The 26,206-nt window shown below is 39.2% G+C and overlaps 1 protein-coding gene, 1 long non-coding RNA gene and 1 pseudogene across 3 annotated transcripts; 2 read left to right on the top strand and 1 right to left on the bottom strand.

Annotated features, from left to right (window-relative positions):
- The first annotated feature begins 3,967 nt into the window (after window positions 1-3,967).
- On the top strand, window positions 3,968-5,287 carry LOC137733374 (phospholipase A(1) DAD1, chloroplastic-like). Its single transcript, XM_068472527.1, has one exon. The coding sequence runs from the start codon at window positions 3,968-3,970 to the stop codon at window positions 5,285-5,287; it is 1,320 nt and encodes a 439-aa protein (XP_068328628.1).
- A 3,373-nt stretch (window positions 5,288-8,660) lies between these two features.
- On the bottom strand, window positions 8,661-10,751 carry LOC137733139 (uncharacterized). 2 transcript variants are annotated; one of them, XR_011068406.1, is made up of 4 exons: window positions 10,420-10,751; window positions 10,247-10,297; window positions 9,730-9,807; window positions 8,661-8,915 (listed from the first exon to the last, which is right to left on the bottom strand). It is a non-coding gene; the product is annotated as an uncharacterized lncRNA (long non-coding RNA). The 2 variants fall into 2 exon arrangements; XR_011068405.1 differs by having other exon boundaries at window positions 8,661-9,807.
- Window positions 10,752-23,784: 13,033 nt separating this feature from the next.
- On the top strand, window positions 23,785-25,103 carry LOC137733341 (phospholipase A(1) DAD1, chloroplastic-like; annotated as a pseudogene).
- The last annotated feature ends 1,103 nt before the right edge of the window (window positions 25,104-26,206 follow it).

The raw sequence follows: 26,206 nt of genomic DNA, 5'->3' as shown, positions 1-26,206 counted from the left end.
CCATATAGATGTAAGTTGAATACCATGTTCGTAGACAAGCTGAATAATATAACCATATACGTGTAAGTTGAATACTATGCCTGTAGACAAGCTAAATATATATATCATACACGTGTAAACTGGATATCATATTCGCAAACAAGTTGAGGATATATCATACATGTGTAAGTTGAATATCATGTTTGTAGACAAACTGAGTATATATGTCATACACGTATAAGCTGAATTATACGATCATATACTATAAGGTCTAATTCTAATTCATAAAATCTATTTTCCCCATAAACGTAACTAAAATCATATTTACCTAAGCCCACTTAATATTTGAAACCGCTGACACATCAAGAAAAAATTCCAACACCCGCATGAAAAATCTAGTAAAGTTTGTATCTAGACCGAGACACAATAACGTCTCATTCTGAATTTCGAGACTAATGAAATATTTAATGTTTATTTAATCTTAAGACTTTCAAGTTAGAATGTCTACGTACCTTGTAAAAGGTTCAAGCCAATCGTAGTTGTTCCTTCATACGAAAAATTTCAACATATACTTCTTAAACATTTGAATATCATACCTAGCAGAAATAAATGTTTCACTTAAATAAGAGTGACAATGGGAAGATTTTGGCCACTAAGTCTGTCAGACCTCTAGTGATACTAACGTCAATATTCGAGAATTATTTGAACATGTTGGCCCTAAGTCAACCCTCAATAAAATGGTTTCTATTAAAGTCAATCACCCTAATTATTCTCATTCTGAAAGATCTGCAAATCAAATTTCCGATCTATGAGTTTCTAAGGTCAACACATTACTTCTAAAATAACACTTTACAATTTCATAACGATCAAACGGTTGAATCTCCACCTATTATAAATTCAAATGGCGGTCAATCATGGAACGGTGCTCAAATGATCAAATTTGAAGAAACGGAGTGTGGATTTGGATTCAACGCGTTAAAATAACATCTGGGGGTCCCAGCCAAAAATCGAAAAAATTCAACCGTCAACGTTGACGCGAGCTGAGTTGAGCCGTCGGAGAGGACCCGAGCCACCGGAAAACTCATCGGATCCTGCAAAATTTGCCAAAAAATTCTCTGAATATTCCCGGCTTCATTCTCACTCGATTCTCAACCAAACCATGCAATCCATAAATGAAAATTCATGTACACGACGAGACGAACACAAAGAAAATGGTTTTAAGCCTTATCTCCACCAGGAAAAAAGCCCCGTGACGGAGCTTTGTGCAACGGTGTCCAAACTTCGAAGTTCAAGAAACGGAAACTATTGTTGAACCTGTGGCTGCGAGAGGAAGATGATGGTGATTTTAGAAACTCGATTCGTCGATGATTTTGAAATCATGGTGGTATTGGTGTTGTGTGTCGTTGAAGGAATAACCAAGAGAGAGTGAGAGTCCCATCCCCAAAAAGGCGCGGAGGGAAAGGAAGGGAGAAGAAAATACCCCCTGGTTCCTACTAACTCTTAACAACCAATAAATTTCTCCGGAGACGGGACGAATTTATGAAAATACCTTTGAATTCAACGCCCGTAAAAACTTTGTTTTAGGTCCAAATATTGTTACTCTTGTGCCACGCATTCGTAGCGACGAATATTATAATAATATACTAAATACTTGTACACGGAAGAAAGGAACATCATTCCCTGCATTGTTGATAAATGTTGATGACATAATGTTGATGACATTATGTATGCAGTGCTAAGCTAGTTTCTGCATGAGCCAAGAAAACCTCACATGGAGGCAGTGCTTCTCGTTTTGGGATACCTTAACAATACTCCTGGACAAGGGTTTTCATTCCATCTCAAAGTAATTTAAAACTTCAGGCCTATTGTGACTCAGACTGGGCTGGTTGTCTAACTATAAGACGTTCGATAACTAGTTATTGTATTTTTCTGGGAGATTCATCGATTTCTTGGTGAACAAAGAGGCAGAAGACCGTTTCACTTTTCTTTGCAGAAGCGGAATACAACGCAATGGCAGGGACATGTTATGAATTATCTTGGTTGCGTTATTTGCTACGAGTATTACAGTTGCCTTATCTTAAACGTGTTACACTTTATTGTGATAATAAGGTTGCCCTACATATAGCCATCAATCCTGTCTTCCATGAATGCACTCGACACATTGAGATAGATTGTCACTTTGTTAGGGACAACGTGCAGGATGGTTCAATGGTAACTAAGCACACCGGATCATCTCAGCAACTTGCAGATGTATTTACTAAAGCCTTGGGGTGAAGTTGTATTCAATGGAATCTTACGCAAGTTGGGTGTTTTTGACATTCAATATCCAACTTGAGGGGGAGAGTTGGAAAGTCAATGATATCCCATGTATTTGGGAGTATAATTAGCTGTGCGAATATGTAATTGATTAACCCTTTTATTAGTTGATTTCTGTCTTGTATTGTTAATTTAGATTATAGGTCTCTAAACATAATTGTAGAAATTACTGCTGTTTATATTCCTCTATCAATAACAGAGAAAGGTGTTGTGGCAAACATATTCTTTTTCATTTCTACAGTGGAAGAACAACAAAGCATTCTCTAGAACTCGCTTTTCCTTTGGGATGCTTTGGACCTAGTCCATGCTAACTCAGAAACGGGAACGTGAAGGTTTTAGCTCATCTCTTTACAACACAAGGCTTTAGTAAAGTCTCATTAAAGTCAAAAGGAAAATGTTACACACATCTAAAATTGTAATTTACATAGGAAAAATGAACTACTTAAATGTAATGAGTAAGATACTTATGTCTTATCCTAATACTACATGACAAACCAACGCGTTGTGTTAGATTTCATATACCAACATATATATCATTCATCTCCCTACCTTTCTCTAATAAAGTACCTTACCTTTTCATTACTCCCCGCCAATTCAAAGGTGGAGAAATTTTTCTAGGTTCCGGGTTCATTAGCTAACTTGGAGTTCCACCAACTTTAAACTGACACCTATACATATTTTAACACCAACCCACCATTTAAAGATAAAAAAATAAAAAAATAAAAAATAAAAAAACATATTGGGGCTTGGACCCACTCCTTCCTACCTATCTCCCTTCTTCGGGAAACTGAAAGGCTTTTTATGATTTCAACACCGGCCAACCTTCTCTCTTCCTCTCCCTTTCTCCATGCACACCGGCAACCAAGCAATCTCCAACGAAAGGATCCAAGATTTTTGCATTTACATTATTCAAAATTATAACTCAACAATTAATTTCAAAATTATGCCATCTCTTTTAAAATCATACTTCAGTTGGGAAAGACTATAGAAGAAGATAGTATCAAATTCATATTTCAATTGGGAGATAAAGACTTGAGTTTCGGGTGGCTGTTCATAGTGGTGGGCATGATGTGGTTGTTTGGTGGAAGGCGTCAACATCGAGTGGGTGATCTTGGTGGTGGTAGTAGTGGACGTTCGGATGCAGGTGGTGGTTACGCTTTGGTCGGAGATTGCTTGGTTGCTGGTGTGCATAGAGATGGAGGGGAAGAGAGAAGGGCAGTGCTGTAGTGATGAAAGGCCTTTCCTGAAGAAGGGAAAGAGGAAGAAGAGACTAGTGGGGTCCAAACTCCAATATGTTTTTTTTTTTAATTATTAAACGGCGTGTTCTGTGAAAAATATGTCCAGATGTCAAGTCATTATGGGTGAAACTTCAGGTCAGCTAATGAGCTGGACCGTGGAAAAATTTCTCTCAAAAGTGGACCTATATGTTGAAGTTCTCTCTCCTCTTTTAAAGTACAAGTGTGAAACACTTTCAGCTTCTTTAATGTCTCTTCGTCATACCAACTCTCTCTCTGTCTCTCTCTCTCTCTCCATACACAGGCTCTACTTTTTGTTATTATAAAAGGACCATCCCTAGCTCCTTCGAAATGCAACTACAAATTGGCACCCACTTACAAAGTGAGAGACTCAGTGAAGAGCTAGCTCTCTCTGAACTTCTCACAACCCGATCACAATGAAGCTTTCTATCAGACCCTTCTCACACAAGGCAACAATCACCTCATGCACCCTCACTCAATTACCAACTCTAAACCCCAAACACATGACCTTGACTCACAACCTTCCCAACTGGCAGCACTTGCTAAACCCAGTTGACATTAGCTCCCTAGCACTCACCCCTGTCACCCCCATAACCACCAACCCCACCGCCGGTAAACAACCCGTTCGCAAAAGTTGGATGGATTACCAAGGCTTCAACAACTGGGAAAACCTTCTCGACCCTCTAGACGACAATTTACGGGGTGAGATTATCCGGTATGGTCAGTTTGTCGATGCCGCATACAAGGCGTTTGAATTTGATCCAGATTCCAATTTTTACGCAACATGCAAGTACTCAAAAGCCTCATTGTTTGAAAAATCCGGGCTTCCGGGAACTGGCTACCGGATTACAAAAAATTTACGTGCCACGTCGGGAATCAAGCTTCCAAGCTGGATAGAAAAGGCGCCGAGCTGGGTCGCAACGCAGTCCAGCTGGATTGGCTACGTGGCGGTCTGTCAAGACAAGGAGGAAATTGCAAGGCTTGGAAGACGGGACGTAGTGATTGCCTTTAGAGGGACCGCCACGTGCTTGGAGTGGCTTGAAAATCTTCGAGCCACTCTCACCCAGCTTCCGTCCAGCCCTAATAACTCAGGTCTGGACAACTGTGAGCCAATGGTCGAAAGTGGATTTTTGAGCTTATACACTTCAGGAACCGACTTAATCCCGAGCTTGCAACAAATGTTACGCCAAGAGATTGCGCGGTTGCTTCAATCCTACGGCAACGAGCCTCTCAGCATAACATTGACCGGGCACAGCCTCGGCGCCGCGCTTGCAACGCTCGCAGCTTACGACATAAAAACTACGTTTAACCGGTCGCCGCTAGTCACCGTCTTTTCGTTTGCCGGGCCACGTGTAGGAAACAGTAGCTTCCGCCAGAACCTGGACAAGAAAGGCCCAAAAGTTTTACGCATTGTGAACTCCGACGATGTAATAACTAAAGTACCTGGTTTCGTAGTCGACGACAATGAACGGCGCCACTTGGCGTGCTACAGCGGGTTCCGAAAGGCGGTGGAGTTCCAGAACTGGATCCACCAGAAGGTGGAGGACACGCAGTTGTCGTACGCGGAGGTTGGGAAGGAGCTCAGGTTAAGTAGCAAGGACTCGCCGTACCTGATGGGCACCAACGTGTCAACGTGTCACGAGCTCAGCACGTACCTCCACCTCGTCGACAATTTCCAGAGCTCAAAATGTCCGTTCAAAGCCACGGCCAAGAGATTATTCAGCAAAAAACACTAATCAACAAAAAGAACCCGTAGAGCGTAGCAACTAACGACATCGTTTCGTCCATCTCATTTGTCCATATAAACGTAATTTTTTCCCGCCAAATCTTGGAGGAGAGGGGTCTCAATTATTTGTAATCACTAAACGAGATAAATTAACTAATTAATCGTGGGTTTTTGTTTGACTATTCTAAGTGGAAGTGAAAGCGAGATGATTGACTCACTCAATAATATCTCGTTGTCATGTTTGACTGGTAAAGCATAGTTTGAGATACAGTTACAATAACATATCGTTGTTACGTTTGATTTGTAATAGTCTGAAGTAGCTGCCGAACCATTTTCTTTTCCTTATGGTTTTACTCTCTCCCCAAAAACATGCAGCAATACAACATTTGAGCAATCACAGATTCACAGCAGAAGCAGGTGGGATTCTTTTTATACGTAAACCACCGGGGCCCGTGCTTTCGTAAGAGCGTGACTAAGACCCTAAAAAGGCTAATATTGTCTGTTTCTTATTGGGGGGGTCTCGGAAGACGCGTCCTTGGTACCGACACATTATAACGCATTGCGGTTTCCGTTTGACTGCACCGACTCGGGACGTGGCACGTCCTGCTACTTTGTTGGCAGCAGGGGTAGCGCCGTCCATACCCAACACTTGCTCAGTAGGTTTAAGCGAAAATGAACGTAGTAACCGTCGGCGCCAATTTTAACTGCTTCGGAGCTAAAGCTTTTCAACGCACCAACATAAAATTGTGGTCATACTTGTGTATATATATGACAATAAACTTCGTAACTTTTTTATTTGGATTGTTGTGTTTCTGTTAACGACTTGGTTAGAAAGAAAGATAAAGGATGACATAAGTGATAAGTAACAAGAAAAGAAAACAAATAATTGATACATAGGATTAAATAGCAAACCAGTTTCAATAACATATATGTAGGATTTATATAATAATTACATTGTATAAAACACAATATTAGTCATCCAATATGGATGTGTTTTATATATATATATATATATATATATATATATATATATATATTGTGTACGTGTGTGTGTGTGTGTGTTCCTTGTCCCACATCAACCGTTTCATTTTCACCCTCCATACTAGCCACTATATAAGAGACTTTGTGAAAGGGAAAAGACACACCAACAAAAAACATCAACCGTTTCATTTTCTCCTTACCTACTAGCCACTATATGAAGAGACTTTGTGGAAGGGAAAAGACACACCAACAAAAGACATCAACCGTTTCATTTTCTCCTTACCTACTAGCCACTATATAAAGAGACTTTGTGGAAGGGAAAAGACACACCTACAAGAGAAACAGTTCTCTTAGCTCTAGAGGAGATGAGAGGAAAATATCTTGTTCACTCTTCTAGTAATCTCTCTCTCTTAGTTTACCCTCTGTGGTATCACCTTTGACCCTAGTATAAAAAAGCTAATAAGAACTATGGCAGTTTGATGTTTGTGCATTGGCACAAGGTACTTAGGCAATCTAGCTGGGTTAGATACAACCGAATCCTCAATTTTGTAATGCTCTTGTTCATGGTTCGTGAAACAAGTCGTAAGAACGAGACCCACTGTGGAAGATTGCTTGAGCTATTCACGTTTTTTTTCCTTTGAAATTTCTAGATTTTGTTGCTTGGTATATGTTCTTCATGGTTATATGAACTTGTGTATGAACTTTGGTGAAAAAATTCCGACCCGTTTGCTAGAAAAGGTTTGTTTGGAGAAAAATGTGATTCTTTTCAAGTTTTGTGACCCCCTTTTCGTGCTGTTAGAGTCAGTTTTTGTAATTTGACCTTTCCAACGACATAAGATACCATTAAACACGAGTGAGATATATGGTCTCAAAAAATTGACATCACAAGATCGGTAATCTTGGATGTCCATATTTCTTGGAGGAAGATAAAAGTGAGTCATGATTTCACTCTTGGCCTCACCGTTGCATCTCTAACGATTTTGGGAATGTTTATCTACACTATTGGATTTGTCCTTGGGAGATGAATCGAATGGCGGAGGGGGCGTCAATGAACAACCAGAGGCTGGCGCGTAACTTGCACGTGATTATGGAAACTAGATGTCAACGAGCGGCACATTATTGAAATTGGACAATTTGATTTGTTCATAGTAGGGTCCATTGAAGAAAGGATCATATATTTTTTGTGAGTATTCTTTTGTAGTCTTGTCAGGACACAATCTAGTTCTTTTCTCGAGTACATTCATATACCAGAGTGTTGTAAATATTGGACATCTTGCCCAGTGGGAAAGCTACATCTAGTACCGGACCAATGATTTGAGCGATATGCCCCAAGTTTTTTTTAAGTGTGGGAACACATATTTTGATTGGTTCTCAACCATAGATATAGAACAAGAGCCAGCTGAAGGTGAATTCATGGCCCTTACGTGTGACTTCCACGATCTATCTTCTCGTTTCGTGAGTTCTTTCCTTCACGGTTTTGCTCCCATTCTTTTCAATCTTGTAATAGTATGTGCCTTGAATCAAGTCATTTTAGAACGACTTTGGTACTCAATATCGAATGAAATGCAATTTCAGTAATGCCAATATAATTCGTTTTAAATGGTTGAAGTTAAATGGTTGAAGTTACATGGTTGAAGTTACACACCGCCCAATATAAACATAAAATGATAATGGCAAAGTTACATGGTCAAAGCATACAAACATAAAATGATAATGGCAAAGTTAAATGGTTGAAGTTACAGGAACAAGGGCTATAAATTTTGTTATATGGATGAAATCTTTATATTCTTTGCTTTTTTCTGTAAGTAAGATCTGCACATCTTAACAATGAATTACACACCGCCCAATAATTCTTTTTCTTCCAGTTTCCTTTGGAAATGGAAAATTTACTTAAACCTCTTGACCTGATGAGTAGCATACCAAACAACGTGAGAGTCCTCTTTCTTATTTTGATCCATGATAAAGATCAGTTCCAATTCTTTATCGGATCTAAGACTAGTATTTTCTCTTTTTGTTTACCTTTTCTTTGAAAGTAAAAACATTAATAAAAGGTTCTAGGGTGCACAAGCCAAGTTAAAGGCGTGTATGCAATGGGCAGCCTAAAATAATATATATGAACTATGTGTATAAGCATGGATTCCTATGGTGCTTATTTATTTTCTGAGATTAAGCATATTAAATAATTTGTTGACTATCCACCCAGAATTGAAGTTTGAATTGTACGGTAAGAGATATGAACACGCATACAATGTATTCAGGTAGATATGTGTGAAAACACTGAAGTGATGTGCACACAATTTGCAAGGCCACTTTCCATCACTTGAACAGAGTCACGATACACATACGCATTTATGGTTTGTTTGAATGGTTCAAAGAAAAAGATGTTTATTGAAAAAGGTCTTGTGAGTTTCCAGGATCAGGCTTCAATATAATCTGAGATAGATAAATGAAAAGGAACTGTCCATGACAACAGGTAATATGAAAGAATTGTACCAAAAAAGAGTAGAACCAAGTGTCATCCAAAATTGCATTAACTTGCTTGGGGAAAAAAAATGAGAGAAAGAGTAAACTTAACCTGAAATTGAGTGTGTCTCTGGAGCCTGTTTGGATTTTCCCCATAACGACTATCATCTGGTCGGATGCTAGGCTCCACATACCTATTATCAAGAAGTCCACATTGGCAGTTAAACGAATAACTTGAAGGACCAGCTGCTCTATGTGGTAATAATTACAAAAATGAAAAAAAAAAAAGAACAAATGTCATAAAGAAGAATTCCACATCAGATAGGAAGTGGATTTCATTGGTGTAAAAGGTTGGCTCAATATAAGCCAAGATGGATGTGAAGAGAATCCCACATCGGAGAAGGGTGTTCCACTTCTAATTGCACTGATGCCTTTTGAGATAAAACCCCACACCTGAGGTCCATTGGGCTTGATAACACCTAGGGGATTGGGCCTAGGTGGTTAAGTGGGGACAATTTCGGTGCATGGTGGCCTTAGTCGTGGACACTCATGGAGTCTAGCCCTTGACACAACAGATTCGATATAGGATTCATAAGGGTCGGTAGACACCTATCACTTTGGTTCGTACTTTAGGTAGTACAGTAAGCTCACAACCTGTGATATTAAGATCATGACAGGACTAGTTCCTTATCCAATATATCACGAATCGTCTAAACAGAGGGTCCACATAGATAACTGATCCCCTGCTGATGGGGTGGGTAGGCCGGCGCTCCAACCACAATGAGGGCATAAAGTGTTGGAGTTGGAGAGAAGGTTAAGAACAAGAATCCCGCATAAGAACTGACAGGGTTTACATGGGTGGGTAGGCAACATTCTATAAGGCCAAGTTGGTAAAGGAAACTTACGGCAATGTAATAAATATGACTATGACCAGAAAACCCCACACATCAGGGAAATCAATACCGTAGTCCTCTGAATACATGTTACTGTAGTAATTTACAAACTTACGCATACTTACACAACATTCCATGGTTCTGGACCAAGAACCCTTAAGAATGTCAAGGGATTCATAGTCCCAGCTCCAACCTGATCATTAACCAAAGCCACAGTAAGAAAAATATGTAACTAGGCATAAATTTGGGACAGCCAGACAAAAACTAAGACGCTTAGTGCCTCAAACCACCTAAACAACTATAAGAGAAATATGTGCTTATTTTGCCCATTAAGTTTTGCAGCATTCCCCGTCCACCTGGCGAACCTTTCTTCTTCTTAATCACGAGTTTTTTACTTATTAAAACAACAAAAGGGAAAAATAACTTTTCAGTCCAATTTGATAAAGAACAACACGCAAAACACAATTTTGAACATACAGTAGGGCGAAAGGTGCACTTTGGGGATCAGAGTTTATAATTCAACACAGAAAAACACATTTCTCCAAATCAAGCAACAACTAAAAGGGAAAGAATTAAACAAAGCATAACCTTATAAGTAAACCCAAGTGAAAAAGTTAAGCACTAATCATTACCTCTGTGTTGCTGCATTGCATTATGGCACATCCAACTGAAGCCCAATATTCCTACAAAGCAGAAAACGACAATGCAATCAATGGAATATCAAAGCATGAAAACTGAGATTACCCAACAAAATTAATCAAGCAAATAACAAGCAATTGGCAACACAGAGTGAAAAGGAAACGACTTTGGACTGAAGAGTGAGACCTGGAGCCGCTGAATGGCTTGCTGGAAAGTAAGGACAGAGGCTTTCCAGGGCTCATCATTGGGGTTTGTGGACGAGTCGTGCTGTGGAACCGCGGAGGTACTAACTGCGGAGACGGTGGTTTTCGTGAAGCGGCGGCAGTGGCGGTGGCAGAGTGGGTTGTAGAGACAGGTAGGATTATTGGGGTTGCCGGGGCGTAGGAGGCGGAGGCGGGAAGCGTGGGGCTTGAGAAAGGAGATGACTAGTGGGAGAGCGAGGATTGCCATAGCCGGCTCCGCTCTCTGAGTGTGAGGCTTGTATCACAGCCGTACCCACTTGGGTTTATCAGCAACTGAATCCGAACAAGGGTTTTACTTTTCGAGTATTCAACGAATATAGTCAAAAATTAACCTTTAATTTCAAAAATGTTATTTTTTATAAAATCTTTTAAATATATCCAAAATTTTACCTAAATAAACATAAATACCCTCAAATTTAATAATCAAATAAATTAAAATATTTTTAGCCAAAATGATTCGTAACATTGACATAACTCATTTATCTAGTCCTTAACAATTAATGATAATCAATAGTAGTGTTCTTGAATTTGTTTATAGTTAATCATTTTAGTCTTTATTTAAATTTGTCCATCTTGATCATTTTAGTTTTTTCGTGAAAAATCTGTCAATTGCTCTATTAGTGTGATGATGTGGCGCCACATGAGTCTCACAAATACAATCATATAACGACATGTGAATTAACTTTAAAAACTATTTTTATATTTAAAACTAAAAATGATATTAGTAAGAAAAAAGGCTTTGAAGGCATGATTGAAATTATGTTGCTCCCACTTGCGATATCTGTAGTGGCGCTCAATGTCGATGATGAGGGGGTCAAAAGGGATAGGGTTGTGGTGGTGGAGTGTAGAAGCGAAGGTGAAGTTGGATCGGAGCTTGAGGAGATAGAAGCTAAAAAACCTTTAATTTATTTAATTGTTAAATTTGAGGGTATTTGTGTCTATTTAAGTGAAAGTTTGGATATATTTGAAAGTTTTTATAAAAAATGCTATTTTTGAAATTAAGAGTTAATTTTTGGCTATATTTGATGAGAGCTGTTATTCCCACCTCAATATATTATCTTCCCACCCACATTTTTATGAATTTTTTAATTACAAATTTGTCAGTATGTAAAATGACCAATAAGGACCTTAGTTACCCCCTTTTGCATTACTTTTTTTTTAATAAAAAATAAAAAAGAAAAGTTTGGGCGTGATAACTCTCACACTATGTTTAGACAATTTGTCTTCCTTAAAGCATAACTCATCATTCCCATCTCCTTTCATTCAAAGAAAGCAAAAAAAAAAAAAAAAATGAAATTAGAAAATGATGTTTCTATGGAAAAAGTAGATCATTATATTTCCATCGAAGAGGTAAAAGATAATTTTATGTGGGTCATTTTGATTTGTCGACATCGTATAATTGAAGCATAGCTCTGTGACTTGTTATCTCTAATTATATATATATATATTAAGGGTTATTTTAGGAATAATAGTGGGTGGGAAAATAGCATTTTAATTTTTTAACTTTTTATAGTGGGTGTAAATATAACGTGGGTAGAAAAATAAGACAATATGGTGGGTCTAACAGCTCTCTATTTGATAAATAGTGTTACTTTTCTTCCCTTTCCTTTGCAAAATGCCTTTTTTGCCCCTTAATAAACTAGGAATGGGCCCACCCACCAAAAAGGAAGAACCCATAAAACATAGGGGATCTAAATGCAATGAGGGCGTTATGAGCGCGATTGTTTGGCCTCGTTAAGTTTTACTGGACTGAATTGAGCTAGATATTAGTGTAAGCATGTGTTTGTTACAAGCAGAACTAAGTTTAATAATAGGATCAAGGAGGACTCCTCAACTAAGTCCCTCAGTAGGAGGTATTAGAGAGACCCTCCAATAACAACAGGATTGTTAGGGCTGGTTTGGTATTGCTGTGCTTTGAAAAAAAGCTGCTTCTGCTGTGCTGTGAGAATAAGCAGCTGTGAAATAAAGCAGCAGAGTGTTTGGTAAACTTTTTTGTAAAAGTGCCTTTGAAAAAAAAAAAGCAGTATTAGAGTGTTTGGTAAACTTTTATGTAAAACAGATGTGAAAAAAAGCCGGTTTTTCAAAGCTGGGTTTTGTAGCTTCTTGTTTTTGGCTTTTTTTCATCCAAAACTGTGAAAAAAAGCTGAAGCTGAGTGTTTACCAAACACAAAAACAGCTCCCAGCTTTTTTTGACAGTAGCTTTTTTCAGAATCACCTCAGTACCAAACCAGGTCTTAGTCCCGTCTCCCTCGTCTGCAAGCAGCGACCCAGTTTACATGAGTAGCAACTGCAATCACCTTCTCCAGTGACCAAATCAGAGACAACTTTCGCCGATCTCCACTGTCCCTCAAACCCAGCCCCAATTTGGGGTTTTCCGCCAGCTGCGTTGACCCGAACATACCAAAGATGGGCCATTTGCTATCCCAGATCACACACACATCGCTCTCTCAACCTCACAAACACCCTAAATTTTCTCCCTTGCCAAACACCCACTTCCGCTGATTCTCCCACAAGTTGTGTTCCGTCGCGAAAATTTAGCCAACTATGATCTCAATCTATGCGACATATAAGGTGAGTAGTTAGTAGGAATTGGGAATTTTCAAAGGTGTTTAGTTGGTGAAAAAGTTAAGAGAGAGAACGAAAGAAAATGGAATGGCATTAGTAGGAATTGGGGATTTTGAAATGTGATTTTTTGCCAATGGGAATTCTCTGCAGATGGGAATTCCATGAAAGCATGGTTCATGAAGGAAAACAGATTTGCATGTCTGAATTGGAGAGCTTTCAAAAGCATGGTTGATGAAGAAAAAAAAAAATTATGTGTCTGAATTAAAGAGCTTTCAAAAGCATGGTTGATGCTGGCAGAGAGGATTGATATTTCTCGAGAGAAAGAGGAGGGTCCACAAACAAAAGAAAAAAAAAGAATTAATAATAAATTTTTATAGATATAGATTAAATAATAAATATAATTTTAAAGTTTCTTGATAATCTTGTTTTAGTCCGATGTTACACCAAATGATTTACTAAATTAGTCCAATTTAGTTTATTTTAAGTCAGTTCAGCTTAATCTTTAAAGCTAGTCCGATCAGAGATAATCCATTACACAAACGCACCCTAGGTATTGTGGTATTCACATCGCAAGCCTTTTTACTACTAAGGGGCCTCAAGACTGGGGAGTAATTTTTGAATGCATTGAGCTATCTGTTAGAACTGAGATGAACTATAGTCTCCTATGCCAGATTACAGGTCAAGAGATTAAGGAGACAATCTTTCAAATGGGAGGCTTAAAGGCATCATGGTTGGATGGTTTTCAATGAATGTTTTATCAGTCTTATTGGGTTATTATTTATGAGGAAGTTTGAGGAATGACTTAGGATTTCATAAATGGAGCGTCCAGCCCCAATAATGGCGTAGTCAGAAATTATTCGGTGGGTGGGCTAAGCTAAAATTATTACTACGAAATCAAGTTTTTAATCCTATGTTGCCTACATAAAGTTATATAATAGTAAAAACTTGAAAGTAGTAATTTGAAGCAAGAATTTTATGCTATGTTTTCTAGGTTTCTAGCTTTCAAAGCTTTCAAGTGAATAAAATAAGGAACCATTTGTGATATGGAAGTTTTAATTTATTACTATTAAATATAATATTGGTTAAAGTGATGAGTTTATTTAACATCTATTAGCTCTTATTATTCTTAAAAATAGGCTTACTAATAAAAAATTTCATTTATTATGTGAAATATGACAATTAAAAATCATAAACTAACCTAAAAATTAATATTTTTAAGCTTGAAGAACCAAACTCTCCCTATGCTATAGCCTAGGGGAGCCTTGTACTTGGCTCCGCCCTTGAGCCCCAAGAAAGTTAATTCCACTCATAGCATTGGTACTAGAAATCTAGAATCCAGATTCCAAAGGAGGTTGATTAGTCCAGGCAAATCAGTCGTTGCAACTACTCATACAAGGTGTTATCTAAAGTTCTTGCCAATCGACTTAGGCCTTTGTTACATGATTTGATTTCTCTAATGCAAATTGCTTTTGTAACTGGACAATAAATTCAGGATAATATTCTCATCGCTCACAAAGTTTTCCATTTTCTCAAATTAAGGAAAACAAGAAGAAAATTGGAGTTGGGGATCAAACTGGATATGAGTAAGGCGTATAATCGAATCGAGTGAGATTTTTTTAGAGGTTGTGGTGGTAAGGATGGGGTTTCACATATTTTGAATTAACTTCTTGGTGAAATGTGTTAGATTAGTGGACTTTGTTATTATTATTAAAGGAAAATTAATAAAAATGGCTTAAAAACTTTGAGTTTTAACTATAAGGACAAAATAAAGGGTAAAGTGAATAGTATCATGATTGACTTTTTTATTTTAGTGTAAAAATGTGGTTTTTCGTTAAAGTGAACAATACTACGGGCTTTTCGTTAAAACTTCCTATTATTAATGGGCAGTCGGGTCACAAATTTCAACCATCTCGGAAGTTACGTCAAGGGGATCCACTGTTAACCGTATCTCTTCTTACTAGTTAGTGAAGTTTTATCTTGGTTGATTCACAAAACCATTAAGATGGATTATGTCCAAGGAATTCGAATCAACTCTCATGGGCCAAGTCTCTCTCCCTTGCTTTTTGTAGATGACACTTTCATTTTCTTACAAGCTACTCAATAGAACTACAAGAATTTTATCAAGTTGCTGAATGCCTACTGTTTAGTGTCGGGACAGAAGGTGAATTTACAGAAATCCAGCGTTTATTTCAATGCAAACAATTCTAATGGCCTTGGTGAAGAATTATGTGAAATTTTGGGGATGCCAATGGTTGAAGACTCGGGGAATTATCTCGATATGCCGACAATTTGGGGGAGGTCAAAGTGAGAAGCTTTGACATATCATATGTTAAAGAAAATTTAATGAGGAAATTTCAGGGTTACGAAATTTGCTTTCACAAGTGGGCATATAAGTTCTTATCAAAGCGGTGGCTCGGGCGGTACCAGGTCAAATTCCTACCGTCGATTTGTAGAGATTTTGATTCCATGTTAGCAAAACTTTTTTGGGGTTAAAGAAATGAGGAAAGGAGAATGCATTGGTGAGTTAGGAATATTTGAGATTGCGAAAACAGTAAGATGGGTTGGGTTTTAGAAGCTTACAGGAGTTTAATCTAGCTTTAATTGCGAAGCAATGTTGGCATCTCATTCATGAACCAGACTGCTTATAGGCCAGAGTCCTTAAAGATAGATATTTTCCTAACACCTTATTCTTGGAAGCAAAGAAAGGAAGCAGGGCATCGTGGGCTTGGGTGACACACCACAACTTGATGTATAGTAGGCATTGAAATCGAGATGTGCTAGCCATCACTCAGATGGGCGACAAAACCATAATAGGCATGAAGTCATAACTAAAAATATCAACTAATATAATCTACCGAAAATTCGGCAGAATTTCCCATAAAATAGGGATAAGCCCAAATTAAAACACATGCAAGTAATCATGTTTATATCCACATATCCCGAAGGGCCACGCTTAATGGTTCTCCGACCTTCTATTACATGCCTCGTAATATGTTCAAAGCATAATTATCAAAACACGAGTTTTACTAGTAAAGCTGAGTATATAACATAGTAAGAATGTATTAGAGACTCAGAGCTTTGGGAAGAGGCTTCAACTCCAAATGTGAGGATTGCTACGTCCACTAAATCATGTATGCACTAAGAGCTGATAGATACATATATAGAGAACTGATATTCACCAGTAGCATGGCATACAATATTATCCACTAACCGTAACTAGCGGAAGCTAGATAATATAATCATGTTATTGCTAAGTAATCTTTAGGCAATGATAAATTGAGAATATAATTATGTAATTATATCATTGTCGTCTAATCTCGAGGTAATGTCAAATGAGAATATAATTATATAACCATGTCATTACGAAGTAATCTCGACGTAATGGCAAGATGAGAGTATATCATACACTTGTAAATTGAATACCATGTCAGTATTATGGACAAGCTGGATAATTAATATAACCATTTACGTGTAAGCTGAATACCATGTTCGTAGACAAGCTAAATATATAACCATACATGTATAAACTGAATACCAAGTCCGTAGACATGCTAAATATATAACCATATAGATGTAAGCTGAATACCACGTCCGTACACAAGCTGAATGATATAACCATATATGTGTAAGTTGAATACCATGCATGTAGACAAGCTAAATATATATCATACACATGTAAACTGAATATCATGTTCGCAAACAAGTTGAGGATATATCATACATGTGTAAGGTGGATATCATGTTTGTAGACAAGCTGAGTATATATGTCACACACGTGTAAGCTGAATTATATGATCATATACTATAAGGTCTAATTCTAATTCATAAAATCTATTTTCCCCATAAACGTAACTAAAATCATATTTACCTAAGCCCGCTTAATATTTGAAATTGCTGACACATCAAGAAAAAATTCCAATCACCCGCATGAAAAATCTAGTAAAGTTTGTATCTAGACCGAGACACAATAATATTGTCTCATTCTGAATTTCGAGACGAATGAAATATTTAATGTTTATTTAATCTTAAGACTTTCAAGTTAGACCGTCTATGTATTGTGTGAAATGATCAAGCCAATCGTAATTGTTCCTTCATATAAAAAATTTCAACAAATACTTCTGAAACATTTGAATATCATACTTAGTAGAAATGAATGTCTCACTTAAATACAAAATAGAGTGACAATGGGAAGATTTTGGCCGCTAAGTCTATCAGACCTCTAGTGATACTAACGTCAATATTCGAGAATTATTCGAACATGTTGGCCCTAAGTCAACCCTCAGTAAAATGGTTTCTGTTAAAGTCAATCACCCTAATTATTCTCATTCTAAAAGATCTGCACATCAAATTTCCGATCTATGAGTTTCTAAGGTCAACACATTACTTCTAAAATAACACTTTACAATTTCATAACAATCAAACGGTCGAATCTCCGTCTATTACAAATTCAAATGGCGGTCAGTCATGGAACGGTGCTCAAATGATCAAATTTGAAGAAACGGAATGTGGATTTGGATTCAACGCGTTGAAATAATATATGGGGGTCCCAGCCAAAAATCAAAAAAATTCAACCGTCAACGTTGACGCGAGCTGAGTTGAGCCGTCGGAGAGGACCCGAGCCACCGGAAAACTCATCGGATTCTGCAAAATTTGCCAAAAATTTCTCTGAATATCCCGGCTTCAATCTCACTTGATTCTCAACCACACCATGCAATCCATAAATGAAAATTCATGTACTCGACGAGACGAACACAAAGAAAATGGTTTTAAGCCTTATCTCCACCAGGAAAAAAGCCCCGTGACGGAGCTTTGTGCAACGGTGTCCAAACTTCGAAGTTCAAGAAACGGAAACTATTGTTGAACCTGTGGCTGCGAGAGGAAGATGATGGTGATTTTAGAAACTCGGTTCGTCGATGATTTTGAAATCATGGTGGTATTGGTGTTGTGTGTCGGTGGAGGAATAACCAAGAGAGAGTGAGAGTCCCATCCCCAAAAAGGCACGGGGGGAAAGGAAGGGAGAAGAAAATACCCCCTGGTTCCCACTAACTCTAAACAACCAATAAAGTTCTCCAGAGGCGGGACGAATTTATGAAAATACCTATGAATTCAAAGTCCCGTAAAAACTTTATTTGAAGTCAAATGTTGTTCCTCTTGCGCTTACGTATGCGTAGCAACGAATTTTATAATAATATACTAAATATTTGTACACGGAAGAAAGGAACATCATTCCCTGCATTGTTGATATATGTTGATGACATAGTGATCACCAGAAATAATGTCGCTGCTATCACTTATCTTAAGCAGTTCCTTCATTCTCGTTTTCGAATCACATATCTTGGTGATCTCAAATACTTCTTGGGCATCGAGGTGTCTCGTTCCAAGATGGGAATCAATATTTCTCAGCGAAAATACGCCCTTGAAATACTTAAAGATGGAGGCTTACTTGAGCACGCCAACTACTTTTCCTATGGAGCAAAATGTGAAGTTATCTAATAAGGGCGATTTGCTTATTGATCCAGCAAAATACAGAAGGTTAGCATGCTAGTTAATTTATTTAACCATTACTAGACACGACATTATGTATGCAATGCTTAGCCAGTTTCTGCATGAGCCAAGAAAAACCTCACATGGAGGCAGTGCTTCTCGTTTTGGGATACCTTAACAATACTCCTGGACAAGGGGTTTCATTCCATCTCAAAGTAATTTAAAACTTCAGGCCTATTGTGACTCAGACTGGGCTGGTTGTCTAACTATAAGACGTTCGATAACTAGTTATTGTATTTTTCTGGGAGATTCATCGATTTCTTGGTGAACAAAGAGGCAGAAGACCGTTTCACTTTTCTTTGCAGAAGCGGAATACAACGCAATGGCAGGGACATGTTATGAATTATCTTGGTTGCGTTATTTGCTACGAGTATTACAGTTGCCTTATCTTAAACGTGTTACACTTTATTGTGATAATAAGGTTGCCCTACATATAGCCGTCAATCCTGTCTTCCATGAATGCACTTGACACATTGAGATAGATTGTCACTTTGTTAGGGACAACGTGCAGGATGGTTCAATGGTAACTAAGCACACCGGATCATCTCAGCAACTTGCAGATGTATTTACTAAAGCCTTGGGGTGAAGTTGCATTCAATGGAATCTTACGCAAGTTGGGTGTTTTTGACATTCAATATCCAACTTGAGGGGGAGAGTTGGAAAGTCAATGATATCCCATGTATTTGGGAGTATAATTAGCTGTGCGAATATGTAATTGATTAACCCTTTTATTAGTTGATTTCTGTCTTCTATTGTTAATTTAGATTATAGGTCTATAAACATAATTGTAGAAATTACTGCTGTTTATATTCCTCTATCAATAACAGAGAAAGGTATTGTGGCAAACATATTCTTTTTCATTTTTACACTGGAAGAACAACAAAGCATTCTCTAGAACTCGCTTTTCCTTTGGGATGCTTTGGACCTAGTCCATGCTAACTCAGAAACGGGGAACGTGAAGGTTTTAGCTCATCTCTTTACAACACAAGCCCATCAAAGCCTTCGACACAAAAACCCGCCAACACTCATTAAAGTCAAAAGGAAAATGTTACACACAAATAAAATTGTAATTTACATAGGAAAAATGAACTACTTAAATGTAATGAGTAAGATACTTATGTCTTATCCTAATACTACATGACAAACCAACGCGTTGCGTTAGATTTCATATACCAACATATATATCATTCATCTCCCTACCTTTCTCTAATAAAGTACCTTACCTTTTCATTGCTCCCCGCCAATTCAAAGGTGGAGAAATTTTTCTAGGTTCCGGGTTCATTAGCTGACTTGGAGTTCCACCAACTTTAAATTGACACCTACACATATTTTAACACCAACCCACCATTTAAAGATAAAAAATAAAAAAAAACATATTGGGGCTTGGACCCACTCCTTCCTACCTATCTCCCTTCTTCGGGAAACTGAAAGGCTTTTTATGAATTCAACACCAGCCAACCTTTTCTCTTCCTCTCCCTTTGCCATCTCCATGCACACCGGCAACCAAGCAATCTGAAACGAAAACATTCAAGATTTTTGCATTTACATTATTCAAAATTATAACTCAACAATTAATTTCAAAATTATGCCATCTCTTTTAAAATCACATTTCAGTTGGGAAAGACTATAGAAGAAGATGGTATCAAATTCATATTTCAATTGGGAGATAAAGACTGGAGTTCCAGGTGTGTGTTCATAGTGGTGGGCATGATGTGGTTGTTGGGTGGCAGGCATCAACATCGAGTGGGTGACCTTGGTGGTAGCAATAGCGGATGTTCGGATGCAGGTGGTGGTGACAGCTTTGGTTGGAGATTGCTTTGTTGCTGGTGTGCATAGAGATGGAGGGGAAGAGAGCAGGCCGGTGCTATAGTGATGAGAGCCCTTTCTTGAAGAAGGGAGAGAGGAAGAAGAGACTAGTGGGGCCTAAACCCCAATATGTTTTATTTTTTTAATTATCAAGTGGTATGTTCTGTAAAAAATGTTTTCAGATGTCAAGTCATTATGGGTGAATCTTCAAGTCAGCCAATGAGCCGGACCGTGGAAATTTTTCTCTCAAAAGTGGACCTATATGTTGAAGTTCTCTCTCCTCTTTTAAAGTACCAATTGTGAAACACTCTCAGCTTCTTTACTGTCTCTTCGTCATACCAACTCTCTCTTGTAGAAAAAGGTATGTAGGCTAAAAAATATATTTGTTATTGATACGTGAATGTGGAAAAATGGAAGAGAATGCAAATGGAAGAGAATGCTTATGGAAGAGAATGCTTATTTTTTCATTATGTTTCTCTACAAGATTACAAGGATATATATACATGATACAAATGTGTAGGTAGGACAAGGTAGCCGTCCTAGTGTGTAGGTAGGACAAGGTAGGACGGCTGTAGGACGACTTGACGGCTGTAGGACGGCTAGTGTGTAGGTAGGACAAGGTAGGACAAGGTAGGACGGCTGTAGGACGGCTTGACGGCTGTAGGACGGCTAGTGTGTAGGTAGGACAAGGTAGGACGGCTGTAGGACGGCTTGACGGCTGTAGGACGGCTTATTCTTCCAATAATAATATTATATACAATTACACAAGGACTCCAACGATATTCCTTATTTGTCTAACACTCCCCCTCAAGTTGGAGAGTGGATGTCAAGAACTCCCAACTTGCGTAACATACCCGAAAACTTTTCTTTCCCAAGAGGTTTGGTAAACAAATCTGCCAACTGTTGTGCCGTACCCACATGCTTGGTCTCTATTGTGCCATCTACAATCTTATCTCGTATAAAGTGACAATCCATCTCAATGTGACGAGTTCGTTCATGAAAAACAGGATTGGCAGCTATATGTAACGCTGCTTGATTATCACAAAATAAAATGGAAGGACCATCCAAAGGAATGTTCAAATCCTTCAACAAAAAACGAAGCCAAACTATCTCGCAACAAGCACCTGCCATGGCCCTATATTCCGCCTCTGCTGAAGAGAGCGAAACGGTTTTCTGTCGTTTTGTCCGCCAAGAAATCAAAGAACCGCCCAAGAATACACAATACCCAGTAGTCGAACGGCGAGTGATAGGGCAACCTGCCCAATCAGAATCACAAAACGCAGTTAACTTGGTCTGGTTGTCAGAACGAAATAATAAACCTTGACCTGGAGTAGCCTTCAAATAACGAACAATACGAAGCGCAGCATCCATATGAGATATCCTTGGCTCGTGCATAAAACGGCTTAGAACATGCACAGAATAGGTGATATCCGGCCGAGTGATAGTGAGATATATTAACCGACCTACTAATCGTCGATACTTTTCAGGATCCTTGAGAAGTTCTCCTTTATCAGATAATTTTGTGTCATCCATAGGAAAAGCAATGGGTCGTGCTCCCAAAAAACCATAGTCCTTGAGAATCTCTAATGCATACTTGCGTTGAGAAATATAAATCCCTTGTTTGGAACGAGAAACCTCAATACCCAAAAAATATTTTAAATCACCAAGGTCTTTTATCCGAAAATGATCACGGAGAAAAGACTTCAGAGAATTAATGGCACTAGCATCATTGCCTGTAATCACAATATCATCCACATAAATGAGCAAAGCTGTGAAAGAAATACCAGACTTTTTAGTGAACAATGAATAGTCAGCTTTGGATTGTTGAAAACCGGCATAAATGATGGCACTAGTGAATTTGGCAAACCATTGGCGAGAAGCCTGCTTAAGACCATAAAGTGACTTGTGAAGGCGACACACAAGATTCTCCCCCTGTCGCCGAAGACCAGGAGGAGGAGACATATAGATTTCTTCATGTAAGTCACCATGTAAGAAAGCATTATTAACATCAAGTTGATGAAGAGACCAAGACTGACTAGCAGCAAGAGCAAGAAGACAACGCACCGTAATCATCTTAGCAGTAGGAGAAAAAGTGTCATGATAATCAATACCTTCAGCCTGAGTGAAGCCTTTAGCAACCAAACGAGCTTTGTAGCGGTCAATAGAGCCATCGGAATTGTGCTTGAGTTTGTACACCCACTTACAACCAATGGGAATTTTGCCAGGGGGCAAGGAAGTTAAAGTCCAAGTATCATTAGCATGTAAAGCTTGAAGCTCCTCAGTCATAGCACGTTGCCAATTGGGGTCAGTGGCAGCCTCGGCAAAGGAGGAAGGCTCCACAGTCCGACTGACAGAGTTAATGTAAGAAAAATGCCTGGGAGAGTAACGGTGATAAGAGAGAAAATTACAAAGTGGATATCGCGTACCTTGTGTAGAACCGGGTTGCGAAGTCGAAGATGGGTGGGATGGCAGAATCACCTGCGAGCAAACGTAGTCTTTTAAATAGGATGGAGGGGAGGACGAGCAGAGGAGGGACAGGACGGGCCACGAACAGCCATGGGAACGGCAGAGAAAGCTGCCGAAAAAAAAATTAGGGCTAGGGTTATAAACCTGCTCTGTATACCATGTAGAAAAAGGTATGTAGGCTAAAAAATATATTTGTTATTGATACGTGAATGTGGAAAAATGGAAGAGAATGCAAATGGAAGAGAATGCTTATGGAAGAGAATGCTTATTTTTTCATTATGTTTCTCTACAAGATTACAAGGATATATATACATGATACAAATGTGTAGGTAGGACAAGGTAGCCGTCCTAGTGTGTAGGTAGGACAAGGTAGGACGGCTGTAGGACGACTTGACGGCTGTAGGACGGCTAGTGTGTAGGTAGGACAAGGTAGGACGGCTGTAGGACGGCTTGACGGCTGTAGGACGGCTAGTGTGTAGGTAGGACAAGGTAGGACGGCTGTAGGACAGCTTGACGGCTGTAGGACAGCTTGACGGCTGTAGGACGGCTTATTCTTCCAATAATAATATTATATACAATTACACAAGGACTCCAACCATATTCCTTATTTGTCTAACATCTCTCTCTCTCTCTCTCTCTCTCTCTCTCTCTCTCTCTCTCTCTCTCTCTCTCTCTCTCTCTCTCTCTCTCTCTCTCTCTCTCTCTCTCTCTCTCTCTCTCTCTCTCTCTCTCTCTCTCTCTCTCTCTCTCTCTCTCTCTCTCTCTCCATACACAGGCTCTACTTTTTGTTATTATAAAAGGACCATCCCTAGCTCCTTCGAAATGCAACTACAAATTGGCACCCACTTACAAAGTGAGAGACTCAGTGAAGAGCTAGCACTCTCTGAACTTCTCACAAACCGATCACAATGAAGCTTTCTATCAGACCCTTCTCACACAAGGCAACAATCACCTCATGCACCCTCACTCAATTACCAACTCTAAACCCCAAACACATGACCTTGACTCACAACCTTCCCAACTGGCAGCACTTGCTAAACCCAGTTGACATTAGCTCCCTAGCACTCACCCCTGTCACCCCTATAACCACCAACCCCACCGCCGCTAAACAACCCGTTCACAAAAGTTGGATGGATTACCAAGGCTTCAACAACTGGGAAAACCTTCTCGACCCTCTAGACGACAATTTACGGGGTGAGATTATCCGGTATGGTCAGTTTGTCGATGCCGCATACAAGGCGTTCGAATTTGATCCGGATTCCAATTTTTACGCAACATGCAAGTACTCAAAAGCCTCATTGTTTGAAAAATCCGGGCTTCCGGGAACTGGCTACCGGATTACAAAAAATTTACGTGCCATGTCGGGAATCCAGCTTCCAAGCTGGATAGAAAAGGCGCCGAGCTGGGTGGCAATGCAGTCCAGCTGGATTGGCTACGTGGCGGTCTGTCAGACAAGGAGGAAATTGCAAGGCTTGGAAGACGGGACGTAGTGATTGCCTTTAGAGGGACCGCCACGTGCTTGGAGTGGCTTGAAAATCTTCGAGCCACTCTCACCCAGCTTCCGTCCAGCCCTAATAACTCAGGTCTGGACAACTGTGAGCCAATGGTCGAAAGTGGATTTTTGAGCTTATACACTTCAGGAACCGACTTAATCCCGAGCTTGCAACAAATGTTACGCCAAGAGATTGCGCGGTTGCTTCAATCCTACGGCAACGAGCCTCTCAGCATAACATTGACCGGGCACAGCCTCGGCGCCACGTTTGCAACGCTCGCAGCTTACGACATAAAAACTACGTTTAACCGGTCGCCGCTAGTCACCGTCTTTTCGTTTGCCGGGCCACGTGTAGGAAACAGTAGCTTCCGCCGGAACCTGGACAAGAATGGCCCAAAAGTTTTACGCATTGTGAACTCCGACGATGTAATAACTAAAGTACCTGGTTTCGTAGTCGACGACAATGAACGGCGCCACTTGGCATGCTACAGCGGGTTCCGAAAGGCGGTGGAGTTCCAGAACTGGATCCACCAGAAGGTGGAGGACACGCAGTTGTCGTACGCGGAGGTTGGGAAGGAGCTCAGGTTAAGTAGCTAGGACTCGCTGTACCTGATGGGCACCAACGTGTCAACGTGTCACGAGCTCAGCACGTACCTCCACCTCGTCGACAATTTCCAGAGCTCAAAATGTCCGTTCAAAGCCACGGCCAAGAGATTATTCAGCAAAAAACACTAATCAACAAAAAGAACCCGTAGAGAGTAGCAACTAACGACATCGTTTCGTCCATCTCATTTGTCCATATAAACGTAATTTTTTCCCGCCAAATCTTGGAGGAGAGGGGTCTCAATTATTTGTAATCACTAAACGAGATACATTAACTAATTAATCACGGGTTTTTGTTTGACTATTCTAAGTGGAAGTGAAAGCGAGATGATTGACTCACTCAATAATATCTCGTTGTCATGTTTGACTGGTAAAGCATAGTTTGAGATACAGTTACAATAACATGTCATTGTTACGTTTTACTCTCTCCCCAAAAACATGCAGCAATACAGCATTTGAGCAATCACAGATTCACAGCAGAAGCAGGTGGGATTCTTTTTATACGTAAACCACCGGGGCCCGTGTTTTCGTAAGAGCGTGACTAAAACCCTAAAAAGGCTAATATTGTCTGTTTCTTATTGGAGGGGTCTCGGAAGACGCGTGTCCTTGGTAGCGACACATTATTACGCATTGCGGTTTCCGTTTGACTGCACCGACTCGGGACGTGGGTAGCGCCGTCCATGCCCAACACTTTCTCAGTAGGTTTAAGCGAAAATGACCGGAGTAACCGTCGGCGCCAATTTTAACTGCTTCGGAGCTAAAGCTTTTCAACGCACCAACATAAAATTGTGGTCATACTTGTGTATATATATGACAATAAACTTCATAACTTTTTTATTTGGATTGTTGTGTTTCTTTAACGACTTGGTTAGGAAGAAAGATAAAGGATGACACAAGTGATGAGTAACAAGAAAAGAAAACAAATAATTGATACATAGGATTAAATAGCAAACCAGTTTCAATAACATATATGTAGGATTTATATAATAATTACATTGTATAAAATACAATATTAGTCATCCAATATGGATGTGTTATATATATATATATATATATATATATATATTGTGTACGTGTGTGTGTTCTTTGTCCCACATCAACCGTTTCATTTTCACCCTCCATACTAGCCACTATATAAGAGACTTTGTGAAAGGGAAAAGACACACCAACAAAAGACATCAACCGTTTCATTTTCACCCTCCATACTAGCCACTATATAAGAGACTTTGTGAAAG

Source organism: Pyrus communis, chromosome 5 (genome assembly GCF_963583255.1).
Source record: "Pyrus communis chromosome 5, drPyrComm1.1, whole genome shotgun sequence".
NCBI classification, from domain to species: Eukaryota; Viridiplantae; Streptophyta; class Magnoliopsida; order Rosales; family Rosaceae; genus Pyrus; species Pyrus communis.
The sequence above is the reverse complement of the archived record's forward strand: the minus strand, read 5'-3'. Positions and strand labels throughout refer to the sequence as shown.

What these genes read in the sequence shown, in the direction of transcription:
- LOC137733374 (XM_068472527.1), top strand. Translation starts at nt 3,968, where the DNA reads ATGAAGCTTTCTATCAGACCCTTCTCACACAAGGCAACAATCACCTCA.